The sequence below is a fragment of the Erpetoichthys calabaricus genome, chromosome 13 (assembly GCF_900747795.2).
Source record: "Erpetoichthys calabaricus chromosome 13, fErpCal1.3, whole genome shotgun sequence".
In the NCBI taxonomy this organism is placed as follows: Eukaryota; Metazoa; Chordata; class Cladistia; order Polypteriformes; family Polypteridae; genus Erpetoichthys; species Erpetoichthys calabaricus.
The window spans coordinates 83,631,147-83,651,243 of NC_041406.2; the positions used below are offsets into that span (position 1 = coordinate 83,631,147).

Below are 20,097 nucleotides of genomic sequence, written 5' to 3' on the forward strand. Positions count from 1 at the left end.
TGGTTGAACGGTTAATAGTGCATCAGTGTAATGAGATCGACCTATGCTGCATAATTTGAATGTGTTCAGATGACGTATATTTAATACGGACGGTTCGTTTAGTAATGGTGCTTTGTGTCTCATTTCTTATTTATGTTAATGTGGTCATGGGTCCGAATCCTGCTTTTTGTGTATGTTTCATGTGCTATGTCCGTAGTCTGTCCCGTTTTGTGTCCAATGGGTTTGTGTGGCGCTCGCGTCTGACTTCTTTTTTTTTTGTGCTAGGGGGCGTTGCCTCATTTGTGTGTCGTGGGTCTCAATTCTCTTCTTTGTGTGTGTTTCGTTTCGCGTCTGTCTCCTTTTTTCTGTGTGCTATGGGCGCCTCATTTCTTATTTTATGTTGCTTTGCATCCGGTTTCCGTTGCTTGGAAGGGGGATTTTGTGGGGGCGCTTGCGCAGTACGTCTTTTGCAGCTACGGCCCATGGCCGGATGTCCCTGCGTCCATCCGGTTTACCATTCTCGGTTAGTAATATGGATATGTTAGTACTCAGAAAGTTCTAACTATGTTAGGTTCAAAAAATACAAATGATCAACACAAGAATAACTGTTGAAATGTATAGTTACCATTAACATTTACTTATTTGGTTGTCGCCACACTGTTTTGACGCTTAAAAGTGTATCAACTTTATAAGCACAAATGGTTTCAGGTTTATAAAATGCATTAAGGTTCTCCTTCACAAAAGAAACAATCCAAAAAACAGTTTACAAAAGCCTAATCCTAACCTTCTCATATTTGAAAAGTTTTGTTTAATTTGAACAAAGCAAGGCAACACTTGTCAATCTTTTTGTGTAGTATTCCTCTTTAGTGCCCTATTTACATTAAAATTATGAAATGCTCCTCATGATACATTATTCACTGACAGGTAATAATGCAATCTAACTCTTGATAGAGGTTCCTTAATTGAAATATTTTATGAAAAGATCTTCATGTATGATGTGTTAGTTATTTCTTGGGAGTCTCATGAGCAAAGTGATAGCACAAGCACTTCTGCAGAATGAATCCTCACAAAAGAAAACTCAGCTTACATGAGTACCAAATTTTTAACAAACTCACAATTGAAATACAGGCTGCGATTTTTTTTTTTTTTTTTTTTTTTTTTTTTGAGAGTGCTCTCTCTAGGTTTTCATTTTTGACAGCTTCTTCAGATGGTTGGATAGGAGATAAAGGTTTTTGTCTGACTACCTGCTAATAACTATGATTCTGTCATTACCAGATATTGTGCTGCTTCTTATAGCAGGTTATCCCAAGAATCAAATTTCATATCCAAGACAGATCTTCAAGTTTGGTTGAACTTGTGTAGTGTTAATATTTGGAGTTCAAACGCTATTTGTTAATTGGTCGATAAAACATATGCTCTACCAAAAAGGCACTTCTTTATTATGTGATGCTGCCATTAACAAGCAAATGTTATGCTAAGGTTAAAATACTGAATTTCACGGACACAATGTTTGCAAGACTTTTAAGATACAGTAGCTCAGTCAAATAATTTTAAATGTAGTAAATGGAGACATGTTAATTTATATCTGTTTTATCATTTAATTTTCCAGTATGGTCAGGTAATGAAGCAAACAAAATGTAGTTCTTATCGAAATGTTTTTATTGTACAAGACACTTCAGTTCATATGATCAGTTTTTTGTTTGCATCGATTACACCAGAAATTAATAGAACTATAAAAATGTATACTTTCAAATAGGTAAATATCATGTGGGCAGGCTTTGTAACTGAAGAGTTGTGTGATTTCAAATGCCAACAGAACTGCCTGTTTCTGTGCATCATTCCTTTACCCACCAAAACATTCTTCCATTCAAAGCAGTTTCATTACTCAAATTTCAAGAAATAACATATCACCTAACCCCGGCCCCTCATGTGCAGCTAGTTGCTTAAAAAAATTATTGTACATTTCTGTCTCTCTCTGTATGTATATGTAGATGTGTGTATAATAATGGAGGGGGGGGGTTAAATTAATGTCATAATATGATGCATCCCATCCTTGCAATGGCAGACAACAGTATTTAAGTGTATCTGCAATTTAATTATTTCAATTATTTACAGAAAAGCAACTCAGAGTTTTGGTCTGGTCTAATACATAATGCAAAGTATCAATTTGAATCAAAAGATACATTTCACAGGTACCAAAAGGAAATATTTTCAAACAGGAAAGCAACTTGCTTACATAAATGTAACCCTAGTGATTTTAAAATTTAATTTGCCACATTAACTATTGTGGAAAAAACTAAAACAAATCCATACCAAAAATTAGCATTTCCCTCAAATATATTGCTGATAACCTGCAGTGTTACATGAGACAACCCCCAAATCCACCCATAAAGAATTTTCCAGTAGTAGTTTTAAACAATGAAATGATAAATTGGTAGATTGCACCCCACTGCTTAACAGCTTGATTCAAATAATTAAAAAAAAAAATATGTATATTCAATTACTAATAAGACAAAAACTGAACTAATTTTCAAATTGTTTTACTACATCAAAATTTGTGAATATAATACATCTAATTATTCTACACATTGCTATGCAACCATTTGGATTTTTTAGAACAACATTTTATCAGGAGCAGTCTATTCATATCTATGGGTTGGGTAGCCTCTATTATCTTCAATGTAACAAAAGGGTTACTGTCCAGGAGACCTAAGCCACCCTTTCCTTTTCAAAAACAGGCTTCTCTGAAACAGGAGTTTCTTTTTTCTTTTTTTCTAGTTTCTGCCATTCGCTATAACCAGGTACAATGCTCACTTGAATCAAAGAAAGTACATGAATGCACGAAAGCTTCTTTATCATTTCTGCCACAAGTGCTACTTCAGAAAGGATATTCAGCACTGGTGGTAATATTGTGACATGCCAGAGATCACCACTGAAGCCAGGTACAGTGTACATAACGTAATTCTTGACTAGAACTTGTGATTCATTCTTTTACATCTATCTATGCAATATCATGACCTTCACAGTCTTTGGCATGTTTTTACTTCTGATAGATTTTTCTTTTAAATTATGGCGAATTGTTTACTACTGGCTTCAAAAATAAATAAATAAATAAAATAATCAGGTGCTCAGGTTTTAAACAATACTGGAAAATGTATCTATTAAAAAGGTACAGTTTCTCAGAATACAGAGACTTGGTAGTATTCTTAAAGAGGTTTATGGGATACAGCCAAAATGAGAAATATGGATCAACAGTCTGAATATACTTACATAATACGTGCATAAACAGCTCAAACGCCTCTTCAAAATAACAGCACAAATTCACATATTTAAGGGATGCTCTATTGTATAACATACTACACATTGCATCATGTTTCACTGCCTCACACCCAAAATATTTCTCTCATTAGATTACACTTTATTAAACCCATAGGGAAAGTTAGATGCAGAACAGCAGCAGAAACATAAAAAATGACAATATTTGTCAAACAGTTAATTAATACATTCATTGATTAAAAAAATACATGAATTTGCAGAGGTATTTCAAAATTAATTACGAGTACTTTGGAAGGAAGCACAGAACTGCCAGATAACAGTGGGCAGAAAATACCCCCAGAGACATTTCCTAGCGCACTGTGGTAGATTGAGCCTGTAGCCAAAAGAGCTCCAACAGAATGCAGGCGGAGTGTTGGCTCTGAGGCTAAGGATCTGCGCTGGTATCCCGAAGGTTGCCGGTTCGAATCCCTGTCACTGGCCAAAAGAGATCCTACTCTGCTGGGGCCCTTGAGCAAGGCCTTAACCTTGTAATTGCTCCAGGGAGCGCTGTACAATGGCTGACCCTGCGCTCTGACCCCCAAGGGTATGCGAAAAAACTAACAAACATTGTTGTAAGTCGCTCTGGATAAGTGCGTCTGCTAAATGAAGGTAAATGTAAATGCCTCCTCAGGGGTATGGAGAGGATTTTTTTACATGATGGCCTCCTATTGGGGATGGAGGGGATTTTCTTGATGGCATCCATTTTACCACCATCCTCTTTTCCAAAACAGTTTCCAGTGTGTCCAGGGTTTGCCCGGTGATGGAGCAGGCTTTCCTGAGACGTTTGTTCAGGCATTGTGCAGCTTTGGAGATCAGGTTGCTTCACCAGGAGACTGTAGCGTAGAACAAAACACTGGCTACTATGGAGTGATACAACATCCCCAGCAGCTTGCTGCATATATCATAAGACTTGAGTCTCCTTAGGAACTACAGTCTACTCTGCTCCAATGCATAATTTACAGCAGAATGCAGCCATATGTAAATAAAAACAAATCTGTAAATATGATGTGTATGCAAATATCTGTACCGATCTTTATTAAAAAAAAAAAAAAAAAAAATGCTTATTCATGATGAAAATGAAGTGATGGTATTACATTCTACAATAGCCACTGGAACGTGTGAACAAATATATTTTAAGACATTTTCTGCAATAAAAAATTTTTTTTTTTTTTTACAAGGAACAAATTTCATACTACAAGCATAAACAGCTGAATAAATGTTTATAATTCTGAAGCTATTCGATAGTTTAAAAACAAACTTAATACTATAATATCCCTTATCACAACAGATTTCTAATAAAGTTTTTATAATCATGCCAATGAGCACCATCTTAATCCTTTAGTCAATACACTGCACAACAACGTTTGAACACTGTTGGGTATTTCTTATAGATTTTTGGGTGCCGATCACGAATATCACATCATAATTTACCCATCACGTACCATTTCAGAGAAATCTTCAGTTTTGTCATGATTTTTTCTTATATTTGTATCCAAACATTTTTGCTCCTGTAAGTGACTTATCAACAAAGGTTTGTGCAGCCTGGGCATGTCCAGGCATAGAATTGGGGCAAGTTGGAAGCTGTTCTGTAGAAGTCGACATCCTGGGCAGGTCTAAACGAGCTTGACGCTGTCTCAGCATGCTATAAAGGTGGCTTGCATGCACTGATCCTGCTCATTTGGTTAATATAGATAGTCGGTGTGTATGTATAGTATCAGCATAGTATCTGTAGCAATATAACAGTAAGCAAGCTTGATGCTACAGACGTTTTGGTGTTGGGCAATATGTCTCGTCAATGTCGTAACAACGGCAATACATTCTGCTATATCTGTGGCGAATATACACTTGCGCCTCAGAGACGTTGGATGACTGCTCTTGTGAAGAAAGCTTATCTGTATTTCGGCTGCAAAATTGGTGATCAAGACAAAGAATGGGCGCCTCACATTTGCTGTGCGACATGTGCTGTCAGTCTGAGAGCCTGGCTCAGAGGCACTTGAAAGACTATGCCATTTGCTGTTCCGATGATATGGCGAGAACAGAAAGACTATGTGATGGACTGTTGTGTATGTTTGACTAATGTGTCTGGTTTCTCTAACAAAAACAAGTAGTCAACTGATATCCTAATCTGCCTTCAGCAATGAGACCCGTGCCACATGACGATAAGTCTTCCAATTCAAAACCACCAGAGGATTGGACCTTAGACAAACCAGATGAAGAAACTGCAATGCAGGGTACTGACAGTGACATTGATCTGGATTTTGAACCGTGCTCATCAGGCGATCCACATCTGATAACACAGTCGGAATTGAACAATTTGGGTCTGTCAAAAGCAAAAGCTGAGCTGCTGGGTTCGAGTATGCAGGAATGGTGTTTGCTGTCACCAGGTATGAAAATTTCTGTGTTTCGAAGCAGACATCATGATATAACCAAATTTTTTGCACAAGTCGACAGTCTCTGTATCTGTTGTGACATTGAAGGATTGTTCTTGGCCTTGGGTTGTGATCACAACCCGGTAGAGTGGCATCTCTTCATTGATTCATCAATGTTAAGCCTGAAAACTGTTCTGCCTACACAATGGCAATGTTTATCCTTCAGTACCTGTTGGCTATGCAGCACACATGAAAGAAACGTATGAGAATATGGAACTGCTGCTGAAGCACGTCCAGTATAGCAGGTACAACTGGAATATCTGGAGGTATTAAAGTCGTTGCTCTGTTACTAGGCTATACAAAGTACTGTTTCATCTGTGAATGGAACAGCTGTGCCAAAAAAGTCGCACTAATCCTGACAGAACTGGCCACTCCGTAAAAAGTTAGTTCCAGGACAGAAAAATGTGGCACATGAATCGCTTGTCGACCACAGCAAAGATATCTTTGCCTCCTCTTCACATAAAACTGGGACTCATGAAGAATTTTGTGAAAGCACTGAACAAGGAAGGCGAAGGTTTTCGTTATTTAAGACGGATGTTCCAAAGAATAACTGACGTCAAGATCAAAGAGGGCATTTTTGTTGGCCCCCAGATCAGACCGGTTATGAGTGACAAGCGGTTTGAAGAAACTGTTAGTTGGGCCGGAACAAACTGCCTGGAAAGCCTTTAAAGACTTTGCTGACAATTTATGGGCAATTACAGAGCCCCAAACTACAGTCAGATAGTAGACAAACTTCTCAAAGCATACAAGACAATGAAGTGCAACATGTCACTCAAGATTCATTTCCTCCATTCACACTTGGACTTCTTCCCCCGCAAATCTCAGTGCTATCAGTGACGAACACGGTGAAAGGTTTCACCAAGACATTGCTACAATGGAGAAACGATACCAGGGCAACTGAAATCCGTCAATGCTTGCTGACTACTGTTGGACACTGTAACGTGATGCACCAGACATTGAATACAAAAGATAACCAGGAGCAAAACACTTAATTCTGTTGAATTTAATAGCTTATACGAAACATAAACATGACTAAATACGGTGTCAGTAAAAGTTCCTACGTGATGCAGTAAAACCAAAACAAAATATATGTGCATACCCAGTAGGGTACCTGTCACAATCAGCAAAAAACTTTCAGGAAGCAAGACTTTTCAAAAAAAAATAAATAAATTGTTGTGCAGTGTAACAAAAGAAATGGCAGGTCAACATAAAACACACAGTAACATTTAAACAAAATGTCAGTAAACTACTAACATTAAGCACATTTACCACTCAGTAACTGGCACTGCTTCCTTACAGCTTCAGGAAGAAGGGAGACATCCTCCTCTGACCTATTTGGTGTTTTTTCCCACATTCCAAAGACAGGTTAGATACAGCATGAGCAAGTATAGCTAATTAACAGCTCACCGTTGCAATCTTACAAGACTAACAATTATGGATTTGTCTTAGTTCACATTAGTCTTGACAAAGATTAAAACAAATTAAAAAATATTGCTGTACCTTGAAAACAATCATCATGGATTTTTAAAAATTCAATGTTCGATCATGCTCGTTTTACAAAGATGTAATTTTAGCTTCCCAGAGAGTTTTCAAGTGTTTTTCCGATTGCTGTGTATATTTCTGCTCAAGCCACCACTACTAATGCACAGAACATTATTTACACCCCAATGGATTATTTATTCCCCAGAAAATAAACACAAAATTGCACTGTGGAAGAAGGAATTAAATCAAATAATTTAGAAGACTGACTCTTAAGCATTTTCCTTGCTCCAGCCTGTACATTTTTTGGTTACTGATTGTTTCATCCAATTCGTTTCCACTGTTAAATCCTGATAGTAGGGAGTGTTTGTAAACTGGGTAAACATTTGAATTGCATGCGACAATAATGACCCTACAAACCTGTTGTTGCAGGGAAATTCAACAAACCAAATTTAAGAGTATTTATCATAAATGTCATCAGCACGTCACCTGGTCCACAAGGGATCCTGACAACACCTGACAAAAGAAGCTTTACTATCAGTTGCTGTGTCCCCAACTTCGAAAGTCTGAGAACGTGCCAATCATGCTGCTAACTTACAAACAGAACTGGAACATGACGGATTAAATAAGCAAAGGGAAAACCGTAGGACTACTGATTGTGCACACTGGGAAACGTTTTGATACTACTCATCAGATCTAGACACCTATGCAAAATGGAGTAAAAAGATTTATTTGGAAAAAAAGTATGTCTGCGCTTACAAAAGCAATCCAAGAAACCACACATAACTCAGTGACACCAGCAATACATTTCAGGATGATATGAAAAAATAAGGAATACAGACATAAGGTCAAAGATATACAAGGTGGTTAAATATCTGCCTGGTATAAACTGGAGACCAATTACCACAGCAGTAAGGATTTGCACAAACTTTGGTTTAGAGACCCATATGGATTTCACAGTGAAGACTAATCCAATTTCATTTTCAATTTCTCTCCCCAGTGAATTTAAGGCCTTCTACTTGCAGTAAGGAGATCATGGGTTTGCATGTGGTGCTCTTTGAGCAGAGTGAAAAGCACTACATAAATGTAACAAAGTTATTATATGCGATTTGATTATGAGAACGTTTAGCATGCCATGTGTTCAGCACCATTTGATTCACGTGTCTCCATTGCTGTGTACGACGTAAGGAGCATTTTAAATAAGTAAATGTCCTTGGGCATCCAGTCCAGAAATACCAAATTATGTTTTAAAATCGTTTGACAATCTACTAGCCGACAACTTTAATGACAAATTTAATATACTGCTGAGAAAATCCGTGGTCCCTGCCTGCTTCAAAAGGACAATTACTACTGGGCATAAAGTTCATGTCACATTAGAAGACAATTTTCAGTTTTAACAATCATTTAATAATCTTAGCAAATAATGGACAGTCGCGGCGACAGTCAATCATGTAGTGCGCCATTTCTGGCAACTTAGTCATAGGGTTCTGCAAGTAGGTAAGCAGTCACAGGGGCAGGCTCTTGGGTGGGAGAGTTGACAAGCAATAAAAGGTCAGCTGAAAGTGCAATATATACAATAAGGAAAAGATGGAAAAAGGAATTTCTGGGGTGCAGAAACCACCTCTAGTTTGTATATTGTCAGAAGTGGTCCAAAGAGGATGCCATATTCCTTGTACTTTATAAAATACTGGAACATTCGGACAGTAAAAACTATGCCAGAGTACTATTTATAAACAATAGTACTGCATTCAACATTATTGTAATATCAAAGATGCTCACTAAACCTCTAGACTTGTGACTTAGATCCAAGTGGCTGCAATTGGATTTTTTACTTCCTAACTAGCACACCTCTGCAATGGCCGCATCACATCCTCCACATCGATTCCCAAAACAGGCACTCTAGAGAGTACTGTCCTGAGCCCCTTACTGTATTCCACATTCACCTATGACTGCGAGGTCAAACAGCTCTAAACCCTATCATTAAACTCGTAGAGGACTCCTCTATAAAAGGGCCGATCATCAGTCTCACCCAAAATAGTCAAAGACTTCAACAAGCTGAATGCAGACCACGCTTCCATCTACTTTGGGAGTGATGCTGTTGAGAAGGTGAGCAGCTGTAAACTGTGGCCATCACCGATAAATGAATGAGCGAACACATCGTGGCTCTCGTCAGAAGATTCACCCATGCATCTACATCCTCAGATGTCAATGGAAATTCTCTACCTATTCTCACTAGCTTCCATTGGAGCACAAGTAGATTCATCCTAACTGACAACATAAGATTTTGGTATGGCACCTCATCGACTCAAAATCCAGGGGGTGTTGAGGTGAAACAGAATATAATTGGCACCCAGCTACTTTCTTCTAATACTAATTGCCTTACAAAAGCAAGATGTATTATTACTGAAGACCTCAACTATCCTAAAACAGTCCCTTTTATCACTCCTAGTTTCTGGCAACAGGTACAGGACCATTCATACCTGGACCTGTGGATTCAGAGACACTTTCCGTGCACAGCTTGCAAGGTTACTGAATACTGTGTGCTGTTGCCATAAAAACAACATAATAGCATACATGTTCTTATATATATATATATATATATATAGATATATATATATATATATATATATATAATATATATACACATATATGAAGTCCTGTGTCTCTCCACTAGTCTCCCCCCCCCCCCCCCAAAAAAAAGACAGCAGTTCTTCAAGTTGTATACTCAAGCAACTAAATCCAGTTGGAGACTATAAAGTGTGTCCTACTCTGACAGACTAGAAAAAGTACCTCTTCATACAAATAGTCAGGAAAATCTGGAACAAACTCCTGATCCATGAAGTGTAAAGCTTGACAATTTTTGAAGTGTATTTGGATGATATTTCTTTCTGTGAAAGCCGACAGTAAAATTTATTTAGAAGTTGCCACAAATCACCACTATTCAAAGAGTGGTCAGTTTTATTTTCAGTCAGACCAGAATGCATACTGTGCTCTATTAACAAATTCTTGTCAACAAAGAAATATGTAAATGCATAAGCACAAGAAAACAATGATTTGGTTCTTGACACACAAGAAATATGTATGACAATGTTTGAAAAGTAGTTATCCACTTTCTAAATAGTATACAACAAATAATGTACACTTACATAAGAGGTACCTAATTAAGCCAAGTATAGTCCAACACAGAATATTAAAAAAGCTCATTCACTCATGGGTATACTGGTTCGGACTCCATCTATTAATTTCATTAATGAACTCTTTCTAAACAGGGTGCACAGCTTGCTAAATGTTTTTTTCCAGGCAGTGGCTCACCCTGGAACTATCCACATTGTCATGTGTGAAAAATCCTAGCACTTTTCACAATACATTAAACCCAAAACCTGCTCTGTTCAAAGCCAATCAAATCTCCAGTCTTTCACATTCTACTTCGGAACTGTCAATACTGTACAACACAACCTATTTACACAAAATCAGCTATTAAACTATTATTTGAATATATGAAGCTGCTACCAAGTGAAAAATAAGAATTAGGACTAAGACCAAAATTTTTTGAGAATAGTACAAATGAATACAAACAAGAACTACCGCAGAAATCCAACCATAAATTTCATTGTAGTGTTTTTCTTTAGTGACATTTTGTAACTAACAGAAGAAAACTTCACCTGTATTGAAGGTGGAAAGTTTTGAGTTGGAAAGGATCAGGTGCTTAACTCATGTTAAAGACGCACACAAGGTGCCACAGAAAATTCACTTCAAAATTAAACAATTTACTCAAAGTTTCCCACCTCAATCACGTCCATATTATATAATTCAAAATGAAAGGCCAGTAGGAGGGCTCCCCTTCAAAAGCAGGGGGCATAACCAGCTTAAAAGCAGCAGAGTTAACAAAATCTCTGTTAATCTTTACAAATACCTGAAAATCAAAACTGGTTCACACATGCACCCCTACTACCAACCTGTATTCCTTTTATAAAGCAAATCTCAGTTCATGAGTTCAGCCAGTTGACTTTCTTCAGTTTGTCTTTTTTTCTTTACTAAAGTAGAGGCAGTACTAGTGCAATAGAAACTACGACTGTACAAATTACTAGAAACAAAGAGCAATGATATATTGAAAACCTATATTGTGAACATAAAATCCAGATACAAGCTGTACTCTGATAGTGGGGGAACTGACTGGAACAATCCTTTTGCAAGATATCTACCCCTGGCTCATCCTATCTGTATGTGTTGATGCACAACACTAATACCCTGTAGCCCAACTGAGACTGCAGTATTGTTTTAGTAATTAAGCATTATTAATGAAACAGAAGCAAAAGAATTGCCAAAAAGCCACATACCTACTTATTCAATCATAATGTTATGTAAAATTTCAATTAAAATAAATTGGTAAGCAACAATTAACTTCATTCCTTCTAATATCAGGATAAAGTGAAGTATACATTTAGTAATCCCAACTTTGCTATTAATAAACAGATCATTTGTCAGAGTGCGCAAAATGGATGTGCTTAAAAATACTATGCGAGTCATCTTTTTCTGAACAGAAAAGAATTTTTTTTCTTAATTAAATACTTATACTATGAAATATTATTAAAATGGCACTTAATTATTGAGGAACCTTAAAAATAAAAACATGGAATGTTATTCTATTTAAAATAAGCTTCGTCTTGGAATAATTTGTAGCAAACAAGTCTTTGCATAGGCATTTAACATTATCTGAACAAAGGAAAAACTTAATACAGCTTAACAACCTTATGCTTAAATACCGTTGTATTCCACTTAATCACATCATACTGGGTTGTCGTTAATTTTACCTAAATGTAAAGCATCACACATCCATTTAATCCTTAAAACAATGAACCTGGCTGCTTAAAATTTGTTGCCTTTGTCTACCTCACCACTTTTTTTTTTTTTTTAAATTAGAATGAATAACATTGTGTCATGTACATTTTCAGAAATATACAAATCTTCATATCTGAAACAACAAAACATAAGCCCATACAGTATGAACACAGGAGATGTTGTGTTGCTAAGCATGTTATGCTGGTATGAAATAGTATTTAAGACAATGATGGACTTCCTATCATGCCGACCCTAGTTACAGCTTTACAGATGCTCACAGCACTTTTTTTTTTTTACCATTAATACAGAAATAAAAAGAAGGCATCACCAAAAACAAGCTATTGTACTTCTGACTTGCACAAAAAAAGGAAAACATGGAAAGCAAGCATTCTGCAAACATTGCAATAGAGTTGTATAATTTCTCATATATAGGATTATAATGCCTTTAAAATTGTAAACTTTTCCCAGGGAACACAAACTGCAATGTAAATGACAAAAATGACTCTTTGTATTTTATTCAGGTTAAGTTACTGTACCTTTAAGACATTTTGTGAAAGCTACTTCTTAGCCCACATTACCACAGCTACTAGGAACTCTGTCTCCTCCCACTACTTCCCTGACTGGCTTTGGTAACAATGATGTAAGTGCAAGCCAATCAAAGCAGATATGCCGCAGCCCATTTCTCTTGCCTGTCTGTACAATATATTAGTCTGTAGACATGGAACAAAAAACTGAGGCAAACAAAGAACTTAATTTTAACACAACCCCAGTCTCTGCCACAGTAACCCCAATTTGAAAGTTGTGACTTGTAAATTATGAGCCATGGGTATTTTTTTTAGACATTTACTGTTTAAGGTTTTAATAATGCTCCACCCATTAAGACTGAGAAGGTGGAGCTAGCACAAAAGAGCTGATCACTCATGTTTCTAAGCCTCCATTATCTGGAAACTGGAATGACAAAGGTACATAAAAAACACAACATGAACTCTTTAAAAATAGCCTTAAATCCTATTCTGTTGCTATACTATATACCACATTTAACTTATCAGAAGGAACCAAGAATATCTGGAGCTAAATTTTTAAAATAAAGAAAGCCATCAGTCCTAAAAAATAAAGAGAAACACTTACCCCTACCAGCTCCTTACAACTCTGGAGGCCAATGTCACATAAAATTCCTTTAACTCTCTTTCTAGATTTTCGGATTTTTTCCAGGTTAAACACAGGAAGCTGAAACATCTTTCTTTCCTATAAAGTGAAATAACCTTTTATTAATACCTTCCTACGTCAAATTGCACAGTAATGAAAAACAAAGGTTGCGTTGTTTTACAATCTGAAAATCAGATACTTAAGACAGTATGAAAAGTAAAATTTTACTTAAATCTACGAGTTAACTTGCTGTATAATCCATGCTTTCCAAACTGGTAAAGAAATATCAACATACTGCATTTAAAGTGTACTAAATGCGTCACTATTAGCCACATAAGAAGTCATTTCCTCCTCTTTAATCAATTATAATTAATAACTATTTTGAACATCTGGAAACATTCTCTAAGAAAATCAGCCAGTATATACAGTATTTTCTCATTATTAAATCTGAATTACCTTCAATGTTACTTTCTTAGAATCAAACTATTCTGCATTTCTATATTGTAAGTATACAAAAAACAAATTAATCGATTTTATTTATAATCAAACAAAATGCACAATTTTAACTTATTTTAGTGTTATTTATAGAAATTACTCAGTTCCACGACCTACAAATAACAAAAATTAAATACTAAATTATAACAAAAAAAAAAAAAAAAAACAACATCTCTTTCTACACAAATTCAGGCAGTTGCACTGCAATCAAAATCAAAATCTAGATTAACAAGGCACAGAAGAAAACAGAATTGAGGGGAAAAGTTGAATTAAAAAAAATGGTAAGTTCAAATACTACATAACACTAAAAACAAGTAGCTGCCTTACAGGCTTAATGTACGTCTTACTGTGCAACCACACCTTCATGACAGAAGAAGCAGGTAGAACCAGGCAGGAATAAGTAACAGAACAAAACACACCGAAGAAATACTAAAATGCAAACCTATAATAAATAGGCGTAGCAACAAGCGACGCTTAAATGTAGTTTTAGATTAAACGATCTCCTAAAACAAACTTCATTAGGCAAGTGACAAAAAATTACACAAGGGATACAAATTTCAAATCAGCATCTCTAGAAATGTAACATCTATCACTGAAATCTTAAACTGCATTGTAATCTTGAGGATATGGCTTGGACATTCTAGGAAAAAAAGGAAAACTTAAAATCACGAAATTCATTAATTTACCCAAATTTCAAATAAAATTTGTTTTCAAATAATAAATATTCTAATTTTGTGTAATAGCCAAACAATAATCATCAAAAAATGTTAGTTTTTCTATCTGACACACTTTGGTCTGAATGACTACAACCATGACGTTTTTTTTTTGTTGTCTCTACGTTATCACTGTAATTAAACAGAAGCATATTAGCAAAATTCTAACCACAATAATTATGCTGAATAATGTTCTTAGCACTGATATCCCTGTTCCAGTGCTTGTTTCTGCTTGCATCTAATGCTGAAGTAGATACCAGTTCCCCACTATCATTTAATGGGAAAGGTATTTTCATAAAATGGACTGACGCTTACAATGGAATGTGGTCATTGAGCTCGAGAGGAGCAACTTACATTTATAACTCTAGAAACATGCACTGAACTATGGTGCTGTCATAGAACGCTGCCCACTCCCCGATGCTTATGGTTCCCTAAAGACAGGACATTAACAAATTAGGCTCGCATAATGTTCCTCTTTCAAAATGTTGCCACTACATGTCATTTAGTATTACAGTGTAACAGTGCTTGAATTTACCTTTGTCTTTCTTATAAATTGATGTATACCGGTATATTTTTAATAACACAACTTGTAAGAGAAAAAAAAAAAAAAAAAAAAGATGTTGCAACGTAGTAGATATTCAGTAAAAGGTTAACTGTTCAGCAAAAATTGCTCTAAATAGTGAACGCAGATTGTACCATAAAGATTGAATAAGGAATTATCCAAGCATGACAACTAACCCTTCTTGTGCTTCAAGTGTACAGACAGCACATTAAAGATATTCATGCAGAACACCTGCATCTTTTCTTAGCATGCCTCTTCCAACATTGTAGTTTAAATGTTACCCTTAAATTGTAAATATTAAAACTATCAGAAAAATAATTTTTTATTTACAAATGGGTCAAATCTATGGATTTACTTTACACTGAAACAACTGCCTTAAAATCAGCCTATTGTGCATAAAGCATCATCACAATCCAATTACACCTGAAAACTCGCACTCTCCAACATTTTAAACCAGCTGGACTTGTGTTCATTTTTTTATTACATGACCATTATGTATTAATCCTTACTTTGCTATTTATCATATTTCACAATCTACTTCTAATATATTCGCTTAACCCCAACCTCTATATTTGAGTGTTTATAGGCATATTAGGCTGCAATGCAAAAGGTTGCTAGTTTAGTCCTCATTTTGACTCAATGTGTGAACCTGAAGCAGATAGATAAACTGTCTGTTTTCCAACAGTAGAAACTGTAAACAGCTGTATTATGCATCTGTTCAATATGGTAATGTGCTATATAAAAATAAAAGGTATTTTATTTTATTTGGCTAATTTTTCTACTGAAACTTTGTAGTCAGCTTTCAGGCTGTGTAGCATAGTGGACTGCAAATGAAAAGACTGCTGGTTCATTTCTCACTTTTGACTCCTTGCATGATCACAGGTACAATATTTAAACTGTGTCCATATTTCAACTGTAAAAAGTAAGCACTTGTATTATGCATCTGTACTGAAAGTGCCTTACAATAACGTTTGTTAAGAAAAGATTACACCCGGTTAATTTTCCTCACAAAACTCTGCAGTCTATTTTTAGGCAACATAGCATAACTTACAAGTTTGCATCTCAAAATGAAGCGACTCCAATTGGGAATTTACTATACAGCAGCACACAACTCAGGTGGGCTGATAGTCTGACTGGAACTGTTACATCTGAGCATCAAACAAATATCCACTGAATGGCCAATGTCCTTCCAGCATCTTGCTATAAAACTAATAACGAAATATGGTATTATCCTATTCAGTGTTCGTTAGCCTTGTGGGTGACAGTAACACCTACTGTTATATCCCTACATGTAACCATATACAAATGGTGTTATTTGTTCATGGCTTTTTTTCTAAGCTGGTTTGTTTCTTAATCTATTTCTAAACTTGGCCATTTATGTATTATTTGGTATTTAATGTTTAGTATTAGTTTCTATACTGTGCTAGGTCATCTTTGCTTTTATTCCTATTGCATTGCCTTGAACATTGGTGAAGCGCTTTGATTGTGGATAAGGCACTATATAAATACAATGTACTATTATCATACTGGACTCCAAACTACAAGATTGTTGGTTCAGTCTTCCCCTTTGACTTGTTGCGCGAACACAGGTAAGATACTTAAACTGTCTGTACTCCAACTGTAAAAATTAAACAGTTGTACTATGCATTTGAACTTAAAGTGCCTTATGAAGGTTTGCTTTATGGAAAGACACTATATAAAAAAGGTCTATATATCTGGTTAACTTTCCCCAGAACCTTGTAGCTTCTTTCTAAGGCAGTGTAGCATAACAGACTCTGAACTACAACGATGTTGGATCAATTCTTGCTTTTGACTCACAATGTGAGCTGAGAAATAATCTTAATCATAAACAGTTAAACACACCTCACCCATTTTTAGCACAATTACATTGGTTTTTGGTGTCCTTTAAAACACTACGAATGGTTTCTAAAGTTCTAAATCTTGCTCCTTCCTATATTTGAGTGTCTACCCATCTACATTTCCAATTGTAACCTTAGACCTAGTAGTAATAATAATTCTTTGCATTTATATAGTGCTTTACTCACTACTCAAAGCGCTCAGCAATTGCAGGTTAATGGCCTTGCTCAAGGGCCCAACAGAGCAGTTCCTATTGGCATTGTACGGGATTCGAACCGGCAACCTTCCAATTGCCAGTGCAGATCCCTAGCATCAGAGCCACCACCCTGCCATAATAGTGGTTTGCTTATTATTCCAAGAGCCAAGTATGAATACTTTTGGCATACTTTACCAACAGAGATACACCAGGCAAATACCATGAAACATTTTACAAACATTCTAAAATTCACGTTTTTTTTTAATTTGGCTTTTTCACAGCTGCATTTTAGTTCTACTTCTGCTAGACTAAAACTGCAAAGAAATCACACTCTTCAAGGATTTCCACCCATTATTAACTTCTACTTTTCTCTGCTTTCTTTACTGGTTTCTGCCTGATCAAACACTGTGCTGCCACCTGTGATGTTGGGACAGAAGCAGATACTCCAACTGCTGATAAGACCCACTGCATGAAACCTTTGAGAACAAAGCATTACTTAAGCGCATTTATATTAGCTAGGTGGTCTTTTTGGCCTTGGAACCCCCCCCCGCCCCCCCCAGCAACACACACACCGTAGTTTTATTCTTTCTATTCTCCCCAGTCATCTGGCCTTAAAATCAGACTTATCTTTTGAGACTTAAAAACAAATAAATAAGAATGCTACTTGTTCTATTACTTGTATACATCTATGTTAAATAATTAAATATTGATCTATTCTTATCTATTGTTTTGGTATGTCATTCATTCATTCTTATTTTTTCTTTTCTTGTAACTTTGACATCTTGTAAAGCACTTTGAGCTACATCATATGCATGAAAATGTGATATAGAAATAAATGTTATGCATCTGTTCACTACAGAAAGGCACTATATAAAATAAAGGTCTAGATATCTAGTTAGTTTTCCCCCAAAAAAACAGTGTAGTCTCTTTCATGATAGTGTAACATAGTACACTCCAAACTACAAGGTTGTTGGTTCAGTCCATACTTTTAACTCTGTGATATTTAAACTGTCTGTTTTACAACTGTAAAAAATAAACAGCTGTGCAATGCATTTGTAATCAAAGCACCCTAGAATGGTGTTCACTGTGGAAAGGTCCCATACAAAATGTCATTATTTCTGGTTAACCCCTAACCCCCCCCCACCAAAAAAACAAACACTCTAGTCTCCTTCTAGTGTAACATAGTGGAGTCCAAAACTATAAGACTGTTGGTTCAGTCCACAACTCTAACTCACTGGGAGCAGGTAAGATACTTAAGATGTCTGTTTTCTAACTGTAAAAAATGTAACTGCTGTACTGTGTATATGTACTCAGAATGTCATTAGAATGCAGTCATTACGGAAAGGAGCTATATAAAATAAAGATGTATATTTCTGGTGAATTTCAAGCCCCCCCCCCCCCCCCCCCCCCCCCAAGCCTTTGTAGTCTCTTTCTATGCAGCATAGAACAAATAGTGAACACCAAACAAGGTTGTTGGTTCAATCCTCACCATTCTGTGTGAGAACTGGTAAGATATACAAAATGTGTTCCAACTATAAAAACCAGTTGTGCTATGCATCTCCACTCAAAGTGCCTTAGGATGGTGTTAATTATGGAATGGCACCACACAAAATAAAGGACTATATATTTGGTTGATCAAAAAAAACAAAAACTTTGCAGTCTCTTTCTAGGCAGTGCATCACTGTGGACTACAAGACTGTTGGTTCAGTCCTACTTTAGCCCACTATGAGAGAACAGGTAAGAAAGTTATGCTGTCTGTTTTCCAACTGTAAAATAAAATAAAGCAGTTGTACTACAAATTTGTACTCAAAATACCTTAAGATGGTGTTCACTGTGGAAAGGCACTACATAAAGGTCTATATATCCGGTTACAAAAACAAAACTGTAGTCTCTCTGTAGGCATTGTAGTGCAACAGCCTCCAAAACTACAAGATTGCTGGTTCAGTCCTCACCTTTGACTCACAGTATGTGAACAGGTAAGATGCTGGAGCTGTTTTCCAACTGTAAAAATGATTGTACTAAACATCTGTACTCAAAATACCTTAAGATGGTGTTCCTTATGGAAAAGCACTACATAATTTAAAGGTCTATTTATATATCTGTTTAAATTCTCTCCAAAAACTTTGTACTTTCTGTCTAGGCAGTGTATTATAGTGGACTCCTCAACTACAAAGGATTGTCAGTTCAGTCTTCACCTTTGATTCCGTGTGAACACAGGTAAGATACTTCAACAGTTTTACTGTACAGTTAAGATATACAAAGTGTGTTCCAGTAAACATTAGTGCTATACCTTACGATGGTGTTCATTATGGAAAGGCACTCTATAAGACTACGGTTGCTTGTTCCTATTTTGTTTCTTTAAGTTCTGTGCAAAGCTTCGAGAGGTTACCCATTAACTGCTACTCAATACAAAAGTTATTCAGAAACACTGAACGCACTCCAGCATCAAAACAAGCTCACTATTCCATCAGATATCAAAATGGTTATTAAATATATCCCCAGCATTAGCAGGTTTGTAACCCGTTTATGGCAACTGGATACAAGGCTGGCTTATAACAAAATGCACCTCCATACTGGCTCTCGACGAGCATCACGGCCAAGTGCATTTCACTAAGGTGCCTTTCTCCTGATCTCAGCTGCTCCCGTGTCTTTTCTGCAGGGTAAACACCAAGTTCGGGGGGGAAGTCCTGCTCCTCGGTCTCTCCGCGCTCTAGAATTTTGCGTCACCGTCGTTCCGAGCGGCAAGAAGTCGTCTGCCATGTGAGTGGCACCGATTTGAATTTGCTTTAACATTTCGCACTATTTACAAAAAACACACACACGGCTCTTCAGGAAACAAAACTAAATGTAATCTGCTGACATCCAAAGTGCAATTTTTTGTTTCGTTCTAGACATTTTCTATCGCCTGGCAGCACCTAAACCTAAAATAAAATCAGCGTCGTTGACACCCTATTTTAAGCATTGGTTCCCAAAAAAAAATTAGAAAAGAAAAAAAAAAAAACTTAAGCATCACCTAAAATTAACAAAAAAAACGGGAGCACCGAGCGTGTAGCTTCGCGTATGGACCCACGGGTGCGCGCTCATTGT

At 36.4% G+C, this 20,097-nt stretch overlaps 1 protein-coding gene across 3 annotated transcripts in view; it reads right to left on the reverse strand.

The window, feature by feature from the left end:
- adnp2b (ADNP homeobox 2b) overlaps positions 1-20,097 on the reverse strand; it is a 36,329-nt gene that overhangs the window by 15,461 nt on the left and 771 nt on the right. For all 3 annotated transcript variants that reach the window (XM_028817180.2, XM_028817182.2, XM_028817183.2), the window contains exon 2: positions 13,170-13,286. In XM_028817180.2, coding sequence (XP_028673013.1) covers positions 13,170-13,277 — 108 coding nt within the window. In that variant the 5' untranslated portion in view covers positions 13,278-13,286. The remainder of the gene's footprint in view (positions 1-13,169; positions 13,287-20,097) is intronic.